The 15,707-nt window shown below is 40.2% G+C and overlaps 1 protein-coding gene across 1 annotated transcript in view; it reads right to left on the bottom strand.

The window, feature by feature from the left end:
• The window catches only part of BRCC3 (BRCA1/BRCA2-containing complex, subunit 3), an 81,621-nt gene that overhangs the window by 40,211 nt on the left and 25,703 nt on the right, over positions 1-15,707 (bottom strand). Inside the window, exon 11 of the mRNA XM_006900002.1 lies at positions 4,941-5,013. Coding sequence (XP_006900064.1) covers positions 4,941-5,013 — 73 coding nt within the window. The remainder of the gene's footprint in view (positions 1-4,940; positions 5,014-15,707) is intronic.

Raw genomic sequence — 15,707 nt, 5'->3', positions numbered from 1 at the left:
TTCTTGGCACAACTTGGTGAGCACGACCAGGGCAGCATCTGTTAACTGAAATATGTCAATTGGTATACCATCTATTCCTGGGGCCTTATTTTTTGCCATGTCCTTCAAAGCAGCCTGAACTTCTTCTTTCATCACAGAACATATTATTAGGGAGGCTGAGCTCTACGAGGAGGAATGTGGCATTAGGATTGGAGGTGGGCGCATCAACAATCTGCATTATGTAGATGACACAACCCTGCTTGCTGAAACTAAAAAGGACCTGAAGCGCTTGCTGCAGAAGGTCAAGGACTGCAGCCTTCAATATGGATTGAAGTTCAACATCAAGAAAACAAAGATTCTCACCACTGATCTGATTGGCAGCATCATGATAGATGGAGAAAACATTGAGATTGTTAACAGCTTTAAGTTGGTTGGCTCCATAATCAGCACTCTTGGTTCCAGCAGCCAGGAAATCAAAAGACAAATTGCACTTGAAAAAGTCTGCTTTCAGGGACCTCTCCAGAGTACTGAAGGGCAATGATGTAAGTCTGGAGACTAAGGTGTGCCTGATCCAGGCCATGGTCTTTGCAATTGCTTGCTATGCATCAGAAAGCTGGACAATGACTAGGGATGATAGAAGGAGAATTGATGCCTTTGAGCTGTGGTGCTGGAGAAGAGTACTGAATATATCATGACTGCTAGGAGAACAAACAGGATTGTCCTAAAGAGGGTGAAACCAGGCTGCTCCTTGGAGGCAAAGATTCTGAAGCTCCATCTGATATACTCTGGACTTGTTGCAAGGCGGGACCAGTCCTTGGCGAGGGACATCATGCTTGGGAGTGTGGAGGGACAGCACAAGAGAGGAAGACCCTGGATGAGATGGATAGATCCAGTGACTGGGGTAATAAAGGTAGGTGTGTCAGAGACAAGAAGGTTGGCTCAGGATAGAGCAGGGTTCAGAGCTGTTTTACCTAGGGTCGCTATGAGTTGCAAGCAACTTGACAGCACATAACAACAACAACAACAAAGACTAAGTCCTGTGTGCATCAAAACGTTTACCAATAGGGTGAAAAGAAAACCTACTGACTAAGATTAAACATTTGGCAATACCATATCAGACAAGTGTCTCATATCAAAAGTTTACAGAACCCTACAGGTCCTCCACAAGAAAAAGACTGTTAACACAATTACAAAATGGGCAAAAGACATGGAAAGACTTAACAGAGGAAGACATTCGGATGGTTAACAGGCACATGAAGAAAAGCTCAAAATCACTGGTAATAGGAGATGCAAATCAAAACCACAATGAAATACCATCTCATCCCAGTAGCAGTGGTAAAGTTTAGTAGGACAACAAGCAATCAATGTTGGAGAGGATGTGGAGAGACTAGAACTCTCTTCCACTCATGGTGGGATTATAAAATTATACAACTCTAGAAGGCAGTCTTGTGTTTCTTCAAAAAGCTGAAGATAGAAATTCCGTATCACCCAGTTATTCCACCGCTTGGAATATACTTTGAGGAAATTAGAATTAAGACACAAAAAGATATTTGCATACCAATGTTTATAGCAGCGTTAGCAAGAAAATGAAAACAGCCCAAATGTTCAACAAATGAATAGGCTGAGAGATTGTGGTACATTCAAACCATGGAATACTATGCAACTCTCAGAAGCAATGATTTTGAAAAATACTGTATACCATAGATGAGTCTGTAGAGCATTACACTGAGTTAACTATGTCTCTTAAGGACAAATACTGCACAAAACCATTACTGTAAAGATAGAGGGGGAACTAGTAAGATGTGTACAAAAGTCAAAGGGGAAGCAGGAAGGGGAAGAAGGACGGGAGCAGAATCCCATACAGGATTATAAAGATAGGTTGTTGTTTGTTGTTATGTACCATAGAGTTCTTATGTACCAACCCATGCTGACCCTCCAGACTTTCACAGGCAGGTAGGAGATTGTTCATCCTTTCCCACAGAGCAGCTGGTGGCCTCAAACTGTGTGCCTTTGGGATTGCAGCACAGTTTCTTGCCATTAGGCCACCAAAAATTAATGAACACAATTCATCAATATTAACAGACTTAAAAGGAAAGAAATATAAATTTATATTTATAGATAAATAAGTTGATAAAGTCCAACTTTCATTTTAGATGAAAATTAAGATCTTCCCTAAAGATCAGCAACAAGATTATAGTCACTGCTCTTAACAATTACAGTCAATGGTTTAATAGAAGTATCAACAAGTAAAATTCAGCAAAAAAGAAGTAAAATTGTCTTTATTCACGGATGACATGATCTATGTAGACCTTTTAAAAGCTACTAAAATTAACTAAATTTAGTGAAGTTGCAGGATATAAACTCAATATAAAAAATTGTTTCTATAATAGCAGTAAACAACAGGAAATTAAAATTGAGATAATATTTAAAATGTCATAAGTTTATGAAGAGCTTTGGTGGCCTAGTGTCAAGAAGCTGCGCTGCAATCCTGAAGGCATGTGGTTCGAATCCACCAGCTGCTCCACAAGAGAAAGATGGGCAATCTCCTCCTGTGTGATTAACTGCCTCTGAAACCTGCCAGAGGGTCAGCTATGGGTCGGTTCCAACTCGACGGTAAACAAAAACAATTTTATGAAAATATAGGGATAAATCTGACAAACATACAAAATTTATGTCCTAAAAACGAAAACCCATCATATACTAATTGCCACTGAATCAGAACCAAATCAAAGTTGACCCTGCAGTGAGCTTTCAGAGGTGGTAAATCATACAGGAAGAGACTGTCTCATCTTTACCCCAAGGAGAAGCTGGTGGATTCGAAATTCCGGTCTTTGGGTTGGCGGTGCAACTCCTTAAACAGTAGGCCACTGTTGTGTACCATGGAGTTGGAATTGACCCATAGGTGGTGACCCTCCAGAGGGTTTTTAGAGGCAGTTCATCGCACGGGAGGAGACTGCCCATTCTTCTCCTGCGATTCAAATTGCGTACCTTTAGGATTGTAGCACAGTTTCTTACCATTAGGCCACTAGAACTCCTTATAAAACCACTGAGAAAACAAAACACACTGGTGATATCCTTGTCAAAAGTGTGTAATCTTCATCTATTCATGAGGAAACATCAATAAATCTATAAGGAACATTAATCCAAAATAACTGGCCTGTGGTCTTAAAAAATATGAATGTTACAAAAGATGTATTTCAGGTCAAAGGATACTAAAGAGACATGGTGGTTAAGTGCAATGGTTAAAACTTGGAAAAGCTGTACCAGTCAGATCTGATTTGACGGTACACGTAAAAATAATATAATAAAAATAAAATAAAATAAAACTTGGAAAAGATGATAGTTTTGCTTCTCCCCCCCTGCTAAAAAGAATTCTATTTAGGGAAATTGGTGAAATTTTCATACCATCTATTGATTAGATAATAGTATTGTATGAATACTAATTTTCTGATTTTGATTACTAGATTACGATTATGTAAAAAGAGTTCCATTTGTAACTTACTCTGAAATGGTTCAGGAAAACCCCCACAAATACAAGAAAAAAACCAATATAGAAATGTGCTAAAATATTATTGAGGAGTACAGGTTAAGACTATTTAGAAATACTTCACACATAGAAAGCCTTAAAACTTTTTCTTTTCATTTTTAATTTTTTTAAATTCATTGTTGCACATTTTCTCCCACTCTGCAATGCATCCTACTTCTGGACTGTTGTCATATATATAATGCCTAATCATATATTCCTTTCAGACGGTTCTTCCCCTCATCTGTTCTAATACAGTGTTCATTATCTAGCCACTCTTTCCCCCTTCCCCCTCCCCTATATGTCTCTCCTATTTTAGAACAGCGATAGTATGCAGTGTTTGTACTTTTGTGACTAAGAGATTTCACTCAGCACAATGTCCTCCAGACTCCCCATGTTGTGTAATGTTTTATGAGTTCATTGTTTTTCAATGTTGCAAAATATGCCATTGTGTGAATGTACCATAGTTTTTCTATCCATTTGTTTGTTGATGGGCACTTGAGTTGCTTCCATCTCTTTGCTATGGTGAATAACACAGCAATAAACATGGGTGTGCACACATCTGTTTGAGTCATGGCTCTGGTTTTTTTAGGGCATATATATTTCCAGCAGTGGAATTGCTGGGTCAAATGGTATTTCTATTTCCAACTTTTTGAGAAAGTGCCAGACTGCCTTCCTTAGTGGCTATACCATTTTACATTCTCTACAACCTCTCCAGCATTTGTTGTTTGCGGCCCTGTTGAACTTTACTATCAATCTTTTTTATAAACAGATAAGTCTTTTGCTATAAAACTTCTGTAAAAATCTGAGATTATTTTGAAATAGAAAGTAAAGACCAATAACTAAAAGGATAAAAACATGAAGTACAATAAAGCCAAAAAGTCCCCCAATACCTGGTAACAGAAAAGTCAACCAAGCTAACAAATGACAAGGAAGTGGGACAGGGAATGAAATAGAAAACAAGACAAATAGACAGTAAAAAGATAATGGCAAGGATACTCCTACATCTATCAGCAATGACAATAAAAATGCATTAAACTCACCTATTAATAGACAGATGTTCTGATTATTTACAAGCAAATGCAAGGTCTTGCTGTATTCTATTTAAGAGAAATACCTGAAACAATATAACTAAGGAAGATGGAAAATCAGGAATGGAAAAAGTTTTAACAGGAAAATGCTAATAACAAGAACTACAACACACAGCATGCAGTGGTAGACTGCTGGTTGACTAGATGTTCATCCTTACCCTCCTCTTTGATAACAGAAAACCATTTGAAGTAAAAGCCTACATTCCAGTCTCCCTTAAAGCTGAGGTATGGCCACTTGACTGTGTTCTGCCATTGAGATAGAAGTAGAATTGTCTTCTGGGATTTCTGAACTTGTTGCTTATTGGAAATTGACTCCTCTCGACAGGTCCTTTTTTGCTCTCTTTCCTTTCCTCTTCCTTCTGGCCCTCAGTGGAGATGTGCTGGCCGGAGCTCCAAAAGTCTTGTGAACCATGAGGGGACCTTACGATGGAAACCATATACCAAGATGGTGAAGCAGAAAGATAGTGGTAAGAATCTGTGGTATAAGAATCTGTGCTGCAATCCTGAAAGCACACGGTTCAGATCCACCAGCTGCTTCATAGGAGAAGGATAAGCAATCTCTTCCTGTGTGATTACTGCCCCTGAAAACCCACTGTAGAGTGAGCTATGGGTCAGTTCCAACTTAGTGGTACACAACTACTATAAAGAAAATGATACAGTTTTTAAAATGAAATGACATATAAGTAAAAAAAAAACGGGAGCTCTGGTGGCCTAGTGGCAAGGAGCTGCAACTACAATCCCAGAGGCACACGGTTCGAAGCCACCAGATGCTCTGCCGGGAAAAGGAGGAATAATCTCCTCCTGTACCAGTCAGATCTGATTTGACGGTACATGCACACAAAAATAAAAAAATTAAAAAAAAGGAAACTTAGATGAAATGGACAATTTCCTAGGTAATCATAAATAACCCTAACTGATAAGCATGTTGCTAGGAAGGGCTATTCCTTGGAGAGGGACATGATGCTCAGAAAGGTAGAGAGGGTCAGCAATGGAGAGGAAGACCCTTAACCAGCTGGATTGACATGGTGACTGCCACAATGGGCTCTAATGTGTCAGGAAGTGTGAAAATGGCACAGGATAGAACAAGGTTCAGATCTGTTGTTCATAGGGTCGCGATGGGTCACATTTGACTAATGTCACCTAACAACAACATAATCGACAAGAAGGAACAGAAAACCTGAGGGTAACAAAAAATTTAAATAGCAAGGGAAAAACCTACCTGCTTAGGGTGATTTTCTAGAAAACATTCAACAAACTTTTAAAAAGTAGAGATAATTCCAGCCTAGCCTATCCTGAGGCATACAACAATAAAACCCAAGATAGACATGGAGTTCCATAATCCTTAATCTCAAAAAAAAGTCTATAAATGAAACCTACAAAAAACATGAATTTAGGAATAAAAAAAGGATGCCTACTACTATCCTTGGACGGTATAGCAAGAAATGCAAGGGTTATAGATTGACGGGAAAGAAACAGAACTGTGTTTCTTTTCAAATGTCCTGATTGTGTACATAGAAAATTCAGTCGTCGTCGTCGTCGTCGTCATCATCATCATCATCATCATCATCACCATCATCATCCACTATTAGGAGCAAAAAGAGAATTTAGCAAAATAATTCCACATAAGATCTACACAAAAAACTTGATTGAATTTCTATATACTAGCATTGCGGGCCTAGGCAGGATTTCGTTGTTGTATATAGAGCTGACTCACAACCGCTCTTAACAAGCTCTGAAAGTGATGTTGCTGTTATATACTGTGGCGTTTGAACAGACTCAGTTGACCCACCAGCAGATTTTTCAAAGGCTGTTAATTACACAGGAAGACTGTCCACATTTCTCCTGCAGAGCAGCTGGTGGATTTGAATCGCATGCCTTTGAGTTGGCAATGCAACTAGGCAGCACAAATCCTTACCACTAGGCCACCAGATCTCCCTCTAAAAAGTGATGCCACTTATAAAAAGATGTACAGGACTGAAAAATTATTGAGAGAACTTAAAGACCCACACAGATGGAGGGATATAACATGTTTATAAAGTAGAAAACTCAGTACTTAAACAATATTAGTTATTTTAATTGAGCTATTAATTAAAATGCAGTATTAATCAAAACTTCAGCAAATTGGGTTTCCCCCCCCCCCATGTTTAGCCAAATTCTAGTAAGAGGAAAATCCTAAAGACCAAGAATAATAAACTTAACTCACTGCTGCTGAGGCCGAACCCTCCAGCAGGTTGTTAGGGGCTGTAAATTGCATGGGAGCAGATGAAAGACATTTACCCAATTAGAGAAATGACCGATAGATTCAGTGTTACTACCCACCCCTTTCGCTATTCCACCAGCATCCCTTTCTCCTTCTGCCTACACCATTCAACACCTCACTCCCCTTAACCAGCCCTTATATGATGGCTTAAGTCTCAAGCGGTTCGGGTCTCTGTGATTCCCAACACCTCATGCTGCTGCCAGTCTCTTATGATGCAGCTAGTATTTCTTGAATTTAAAGAGTCTCTAAGTACAACTATCAGGTACAAGTATCAGGAAGGCTTCCGATCTCAGATAGTTCTGAGAAAAAGTACTTTGTCTTGAACTTCTCCAGGATTGCCTTCTTGTGGCTTAGTACCTCTTCTCTTCCATTTGCAGCAAGGTGGATATCCTATCCTTGCAAGGGGATTGTTTCCCAGGAGAGAGCAATGTGTCCTCTAGGACTGGTACATATTCGCAATTGCGTGCTATGCATTGGAGAGCTGGACAGTGACTAGGGATGATAGAAAGAGAGTTGATGCCTTTGAGCTGTGGTGCTGGAGAAGAGTGTTGACTATACCATGGACTGCTAGGAGAACTATTTCATCCTGGAGAGGGTAAAGCTGGACTGCTCTTTGGAATCAAGGATTCTGAAGCTTCGTCTGACATACTTTGGGTATGTTGCAAGGAGGGACCGGTCCTTGGAGAGGGACGTCATGGTTGGGAGAGTGGAGGGAGAGTGCAGGATGAAGCAGGGTTTAGAGCTGTTGTACTTAGGGTCGCTATGAATTGCAAGCAACTAGATGGCACAAAACAACAACAACAACAACAAACTGCACAGGAAGAGACTATCAATCTTTCTCCTGCAGAGCCTCTCTGGTGGATTCGAACTGCATACCTTTGGGTTAGCAGCACAACTACTTATTCACTAGGCCACCAGAGCTCCCTAAGAATAGATAAGGCAATCTTAAAGAATTTTTAAGCTGGAGGAGTCCTATTATCACCTATTATAAAGCAACACTAATCAAGACAATGTTGAATTGGCACAAGGATAGAGAAGTAGAACAATGGAACAAAACTGAGAATCCAGAAACATCAACATACACATGTGCTGGATTAATAAACAGCCATCATTTACTGGATATGTGCATGAAACAAATCACCTTGATCACTGCTTCACATTATACACAAAAATAAATTCCAGGTATATTATAATTTTAGTGAAACATCTAAGAAAAAAAATAAGATTACATCTTAATGAACTTGGCCACAGAAAACAAAGAACACCAGTCAAAAAGGGGAAAAAACTATATCATGAGCAACATTAAAATTAAGAACACCTAAGCAGAGGGTTATTAAAAAAGAGTAAGAACTTGAGTGGGATGGACTCAAGGCCAACAGACTGTGAGGACTGTGCACTGTCGGAGTCAACTCAAAAGGACCTAACAACATCATGTGCATGGCAAGGTAAGCCATGGGGCATAAGACGACATTGATAATGCACACAACAACAACACAAAATTCACATATAGAATTCTAAATAATAATAATAATAATAAAAAACGCAGTAAGAAAAGGACATGTAACCCAATGGAAAAATGGGTAAAAGGATTCAATATGCACTTTACAAATACGAGCATACATTTATCAAAATGGTTAAAATGAAAAAGTATAAACTGGTATTAGCACTTTGTTGTGTTTTTTTTAAATAATTTTTTTTTAATTTTAATTGGGATTTTAAGAATTGTTTACAGAAAAGTTGGATTTTCTTTCATTCATTGTTGCATATTTTCCTCTTTCCCTCCCCCAGTTCACTTTCTCTTTTAAAAGAAATATTCACTCATTGTTCTGTAATTTCCTCCCTGCCCCCTCCCCAAGTCCTCTTTGCAATGTACCTCTTATTCCGGACTATTTGTCTTCCATATAATGTATTTATTTTAAACAGTTATTTCTTTCATTTGTTCCTATACAGTGTCCATTATATATTCACTCTTTTCCTATTCTCCACCCCCTCCTGTTTGACCTATTTTATAACAGCAGTGTTATGCAATATTTATCCTTTTGTGAGTGAGATATTTTACTCAGTACAATGCCCTCACTCATGCTGTGTATTGTTTTACACATTGTTTTGCAGTGCTGTGTAGTATTCCATTCTGTGACTGTATCATTGTTTTTCTGTTCATTAATTTGTAGTGCAGGCACTTCATAAAACTGTTGGTATTATTTACTAAAGTTTAACATACACATATAGGTTCTACTCTTAGGTATATATCCAAAAGAAATACAAAATAAATGTGCACATGCTCACTAAAAAATAATACAAGGATATTCATAGAAGTACAATTTGTAAAAGCCAAAAATTAGAAGTGTCCAGCAAGAGTAGAATGGCTATATAAGCTCTGGTATACAGCAATATTGTTGTTAGGTTCCAACAGGTTGACTTCACACAACCCTTGATGTACCACCCTCGGCACACCATCCTCACTGCACATTGTGAGGTTTGAATCCATTGTTTCAGCCATGGTGGCAATCCAGCTCACATAAGGTCTTCTTTTTTTCCTAAACTTTTAATTTACCAAGAATGATGTAATTCTCCAAAGACCTGAAAATATGTCCAAAATACGTGAGACAGGTCTCAGCATCCTCCCTCCTAAGGGAGTTATACTTCCAAAATAGATTTTCTTCTTCAGGCACTTCATGGTATATTCAATATTCTTCACCAACACCATAATTTAAAGGCATCAATTAATCTATCATCTTTACTCATGGAAACCAGCCTGAGCTAGGTGTACTTAACTCCTGAAAGTGACATCTTTGCTTTTTAACATTTAAAAAAGTCTTTTGCAGTAGGTTTGCTCAATGCAGTATGTCATTTGTTTCTTGACTGTTGTTTCCATGAGCACTGATTACAGATCCAAGAAAAGCACTTGACTATCAGTTTGCCTTACTGTTGTAACTTGTCTGTTTCTGTGATAGTGGAGGCTATGTCACTGGTATTGCAAATAGCAGGATCACTCATGGTGGACAGGTTTCAGCAGAGCTTCCAGACTAAGAAGAGGAAGGAGGACCTGGCAATCCACTTAAAAACTGGCCATGAAACCTCACGAATAGGAGCAGGATGTACTACAATGAGAGCGCAACAGTCTAGATAAATCTCACAAGCATAATAAACACGTAATGAAACTACTACACACAACAGAATGCTTACTCTCTATGAACTTATATATGCTTCAAACACAAATGAAAGTAATCTATACTGATTAAAGTCAAGATAGTGGTTGCTGTTGTTGTTGTCGTTGTTGTTAAGTGCCGCTGAGTCGCAGGCGACTCATAGCGACACTATGAAGGAGAGTCCTCGACACTTGGGTGCCTTTCATCCTCTCTCCAGGTTCATAGGGTTTCCGGAGGCAAGCTATTACGAAAGTGGATGCCACTCCTCCTTCCACAAGACCTCTGTTGGAAATTACTAACTACACAAGTAGAAAGGAGGGGGTACTGGATACTAGCAGTGTTCTGTTTCTGATGAAACTAATGTATTCGCCTTTCTACAAAGATAGTGCCAAAGTGAAGAAGGAAGCCCCTGCCCCTCCCAAAACTGAAGGCAAAGCAAACGTGTTAGAGGCCAACCAAGAAGGCCATCCTGAGGGGCATCCACGGCCACAAAGAAGATCCGCACGTCACCCTACCTTCCGGCGGCCTGCTGAGGCGCCAAGACCCGGGGGGGGGGCAGCCCAAACACCCCCGGAAGAGCACCCCCGGGAGCAACAAACTTGACCACCATGCCATCATCAAGTTTCCCCTGACCACTGGGTCTGCCACGCAGAAGACAGAGGGTAACGACGCACTTGTGTTCCCCGTGGATGCCAAGGCCCACAAGCACCACATCCAACAAGCTGTGAAGTCGCTCTGTCACTCACGGTCCACGGCCCGCACCTTCCTTGATCAGGCCGGATGGAGAGGAGGCGGCCTGTGTTCGACCTGCTCCTGACGATGATGCTTTGGATGTCGCCGACAAAACTGGGATCCTCTAAACAGAGTCCAGCTGACTAATTCTAATAAACTGTTTTCACATACATATACACACACATACAAAGTATGTATTCATTGTGTGACAGTACATCAAGCTGTGCATATAAGATAAATTTTCTCTTTCATTTACTTCAATAAATAGGTATTTAAAAATTATTAATAAGCAGTATTTACTAAGCTTTTAACTACTGCTAGATTCTACACTCAGATGATGAAATGAATCACAGAATAGCTAAACACCTCACTCAAGGCCAGATAACTAGTATGTGGTAGACCTAGAATTTCAACAAGAGGATCTGGCTAGAACTATATTTTTAATAAAAGATGGGAAGAAAATATAACCTGATTAATCTTATAACTTCATCAGATAAAACTGGTAACAAATTCAAGGCAAGGGCAGTGAAAGAAAGATGCTTGAGGCTGACTTCTAATTTGAGAACTCAGCCCACCTGCACACAGGTGAAAATAAACTAGGTTATTGCTTTAAAAAAAAAGCTTCTTGAGGCTGATCTCATTTCAGTACATAGATGTAAAAATGATTAGTAATATTGTTTATTTCAGAAATGTAACAACTAAATGATTTTTAAAGTTTTAAAAGCAAAACCTTTTTTTAAAAAAAGCAAATTGGGAAGGGTGTACGCCAGGGATGTGTCCTATCTCCATACCTTTTCAACCTGTATGCAGAGCAGATTATCCGAGAGGCTGGGCTCTGTGAGGAGATGTGTGGCATTAGGATTGGTGGAAGATCTATCAACAATCTGCGTTATGCAGATGACACAACCTTGCTCGCTGAAACTGAGGAGGACCTCATGCACTTACTGCAGAGGGTCAAGGACTGCAGCCTTCAGTATGGACTGAGGCTCAATATCAAGAAGACAAAGATTCTCACCACTGGACCAATTGGTAGCATCAGGATGGATGGCGAACAGATTGAGATTGTTCACAGCTTCAGTTTGCTTGGCTCCACAGTCAACACTCTTGGCACCAGCAGCCAGGAAATAAAAAAACGTATTGCGATGGGAAAGTCTGCTATTAGGGACCTCTCTAAAGTACTCAAGAGCAACGGTGTCTCTTTGGAGACAAAGGTGCGCCTGATACAGGCCATGGTCTTTGCAATCACTTGTTATGCATCAGAGAGTTGGACAATGACTAGGGAGGACAGAAGGAGAATTGACGCCTTTGAGCTGTGGTGCTGGAGAAGAGTATTGAATGTACCATGGACTGCCAAGAAAACAAACAGATTCATCCTAGAGAGGGTTAAATCAGGCTACTCCTTGGAGGCAAAGATTCTGGGGCTTCGTCTGACATACTTTGGACATGTTGCCGGGAGGGACAGGTCTTTGGAGAGGGATATCATGCTGGGTAGAGTGGAGGGGCAGCGCAGGAGGGGAAGACCCTCTATGAGGTGGATTGATTCAGAGACTGGGGTAATCGGGATGGGTGTGTCAGAGGTAGTCCGACTGGCATAGGATAGAGCAGGGTTTAGGGCTGTTGTACATAGGGTCGCTATGAGTTGCCAACGACTCAACGGCACATAACACCAACAACAAAACCTTTTAAAGAGGAAAAAAAACATCATCAACTCAAGAAATGGCTAACAAGCATTTGATGAAACGAACTTGGCATATATTATATACTTATTAGTTGTCGTTAAGTGCTGTTGAGTCATAGACGACTCATAGTGACCCTATGAATGAAAGACATGAACACTTGTATAACTTTCGTTTCTCCATGTTCATAGAATATACATATTTACAATTCAAAAACCTAAACAAACATTCCTGATTAGCGACTCTCAGTACTATGATTATAAGGAAACTTAACAATGGATCCCCTGGGTAGTACAAAAGATAAAGCAACTGGTAACTAGCTGAAAGATTAGTAGTTCAAGGCCACCCTCATCAATGGAATAATCCCCTGGGGGGGGGGAGCAATACACCTCCCCACTATTATAAATGTCCTACCAAATTCAAAATATCTAATAGCTTGCATTTTAGTGTAATTGCCAGCCTCATTTCTGTCACCAAGTCATGATTTTCCAACTGCCAGTCCTTCTTTGTTCTAACTTTGGCATTCCAGTCACCGATTATTAATGCATTTGATTGCAATTTTGGACTGAAAAAAAAAAGTTGGTAGAAATCATCAATTTCATCATCATTGGCTTTTGTGGTTGATGAGTATCAGTTGTATTACTAGTACTTCCCTGTATGTATATGGATAGTATATGGCTCCAGTGGATCTTCCAGACCTGAGACAAACTAAGCAGCGTGACTGCCCATCCACTTTTGAAGATGGAAGGAACTGACAATGCACTTGGAGAAGAGAGGCCTCCTCAAAGGAGAGTCCACTGTAATGATGTGGGTGGAGTAGTCACCCAATGAGGGATCTTCACTTGCTGACGTGGCATGACTCAAAATGAAAAGATAGCTACACATATCCATGAATAACTGGAACATAGAATGTATGCATTATGAATCTAGGAGAATTGGAAGTTGAGAAAAATGAGAGAATGCATGAAGATTGAGATCTTAGGTATTAGAGAGCCAGGAGGGGCTAGTATTTGTCATCTTGAATCAGATAATGATATGATCTCTTATGCTGGGAATGACCATTTCAGTATCTGTGCAGTATCTGTGCAGAAGTGCAGTGCTGTAAATGATATCCACATACACAAAAGGAAGACCTATTAATATGACCATTATTCAAATATATGCACCAACCACTGAAAAGATGAAGAACTTGATGTTTTCTCTCAGTTTTTGCAGTCCGAGACTGATTGAACATGCAACCGAGATGTTGTTATGTGCAGTTGAGTTACCTGTCACCCATTGCAACCCATAGAGACCCTATGCACAGCAGCTCTGAACCCTTCCCTGTTCTGAGCCAGTCTTACTAATTCTGACACTTCAACCCCCATTGCCCCAGTCACCGTATCAATCCATCTCATCCAGGGTCTTCCTCTCCTGCACTATCTGTCCACCCTTCCAAGCATGATGTCCTTCTACAAGGACTGGTCTCCCCTGGCCACATGCCCAAAGTATGTGAGACAGAGCTTCAAAATCCTAGCCTCCAAGGAGAAACTTGTTTTCTGACTGTGATCAATTAGTTGTGGTCTCCACTGCACTCGGACCGAGAAACTTGTTTTCAACCTCTCCAGAAAAGACCTGTTTGTTTTCTTGGCAGTCTCTGGTGTGTTCAAGACTCTTCTCCAGAATAATTCAAAGGTATCGATTCTTCTTCTGTTATCCTTAGTCATTGTCCAGCTCTCTGATGCATAGCAAGTAACTGCAAAGATGATGGCCTGTATCAGGTGTACCTTAGTCTGCAGACATTGTTGCTTTTCAATATCCTAGAGATACAGTAATAATAAATGACTAGAATGAAAAATTTGGAAACAAAGAAGGATTGAAAGTTTAAATAGCTGCCTTGGTAACAGAAATGAGGCAGAGATCAGATGATAGAATTCTGCAAGGCCAAGGACAAAACATCAACTGCTCCTCTGCAAGTTCAAACTGAAGCTAAACAAAAGAAAAATAAGATTAAATGAGCCTAGATCCAACCTTGAGATTATTCCATGTGGATGTAAAAAAACAGATCCAGAACAGATTCAATGCACTGAACACTTTCAATTAGAGATCAGATGAGATGTAGGCAGATATCAAGTATATCAACTATGAAGGAAGCAAAAGGTTACTAAAATACCAGGAAAGAAAGGTCTAAAGGGATGACAGATGACACTCTAAACTTGTTCTAAAACATAGAGAACCTAATGGAAAAGGAAGAGAAGCTTTCAAAAGACAGTTTGAGAAGCTGTTGTTATGTGCCATCAAGTCTCTTGCGACTCATAGTGAGCCCTGAAACCTGCTCTATCCTGTGCCAATCTTATTGTCTCTGACACACCTACCCTCATTACTCCAGTCACTGAATCAATCCATCTCATCAATGGTTTCCCTCTTTCTCCATCCCTCTGCCCTTCTGAGCATGATGTCCCTCTCCAAGGGCTGGTCCCCCCTTGCAACATACCCAAAGTATGTCAGACGAAGTCTCACAATCCTTACTTCCAAGGACCAGCCTGGATTTACCCTCTCTAGGATGAACCTATTTGTTCTCCTGGCAGTCCATGGTATATTCAGTACTCTTCTCTGGCACCATAGCTCAAAGGCATCAATTCTCTTTCCATCATCCCTAATCATTGTCCAGCTCTCTGATGCGTAGCAAGTGATTGCGAAGACTATGGTGTGGATCAGGCGAACCTTAGTCTCCAGACTGATGTCATTGCTCTTCAGTAGTCTGGAGAGGTCCCTGAAAGCAGACTTTTCCATTGCAATTCCTTTTTTCATTTCCTGGCTGCTGGTACTAAGAGTGTCGACTGTGGAGCCAAGCAAACTGAAGCTGTCAACAATCTCAATGTTTTCCCCATCTATCATGATGCTGCCAATTGGCCCAGTGGTGAGAATCTTTGTCTTCTTGATGTTGAGCTTCAATCCATATTGAAGGCTGCAGTCCTTGACCTTCTGCAATAAGCGCTTCAGGCCCTCCTCAGTTTCAGCAAGCAAGGTTGTATCACCTGTGTAACACAGATTGTTGATGAGTCTTCTTCCAATCCTGATGTCACATTTCTCCTCATTAGAGCCCAGCCTCCTGAATAATCTGTTCTGCATATAGATTGAAAATGTATGGAGACAGAATACATCCCCGATGTGGAATAAAAAATGTAATTGCCTGGAGTTAGAAAACCAAATGGGGAATACACACTTGGTATTTTTTAAGCTGAAGGAACCGAGGAACAAATTCAAGCCTGAAGCTGCAATACTTGAGGATGCTATGGGTAGACTATTGAATGATCC

The sequence above is a fragment of the Elephantulus edwardii genome, unplaced genomic scaffold (genome assembly GCF_000299155.1).
Source record: "Elephantulus edwardii isolate Elephantulus edwardi_28Jun2011 unplaced genomic scaffold, EleEdw1.0 scaffold00269, whole genome shotgun sequence".
Classification (NCBI taxonomy): domain Eukaryota; kingdom Metazoa; phylum Chordata; class Mammalia; order Macroscelidea; family Macroscelididae; genus Elephantulus; species Elephantulus edwardii.
This window is presented reverse-complemented; position numbering and strand designations above follow the sequence as displayed.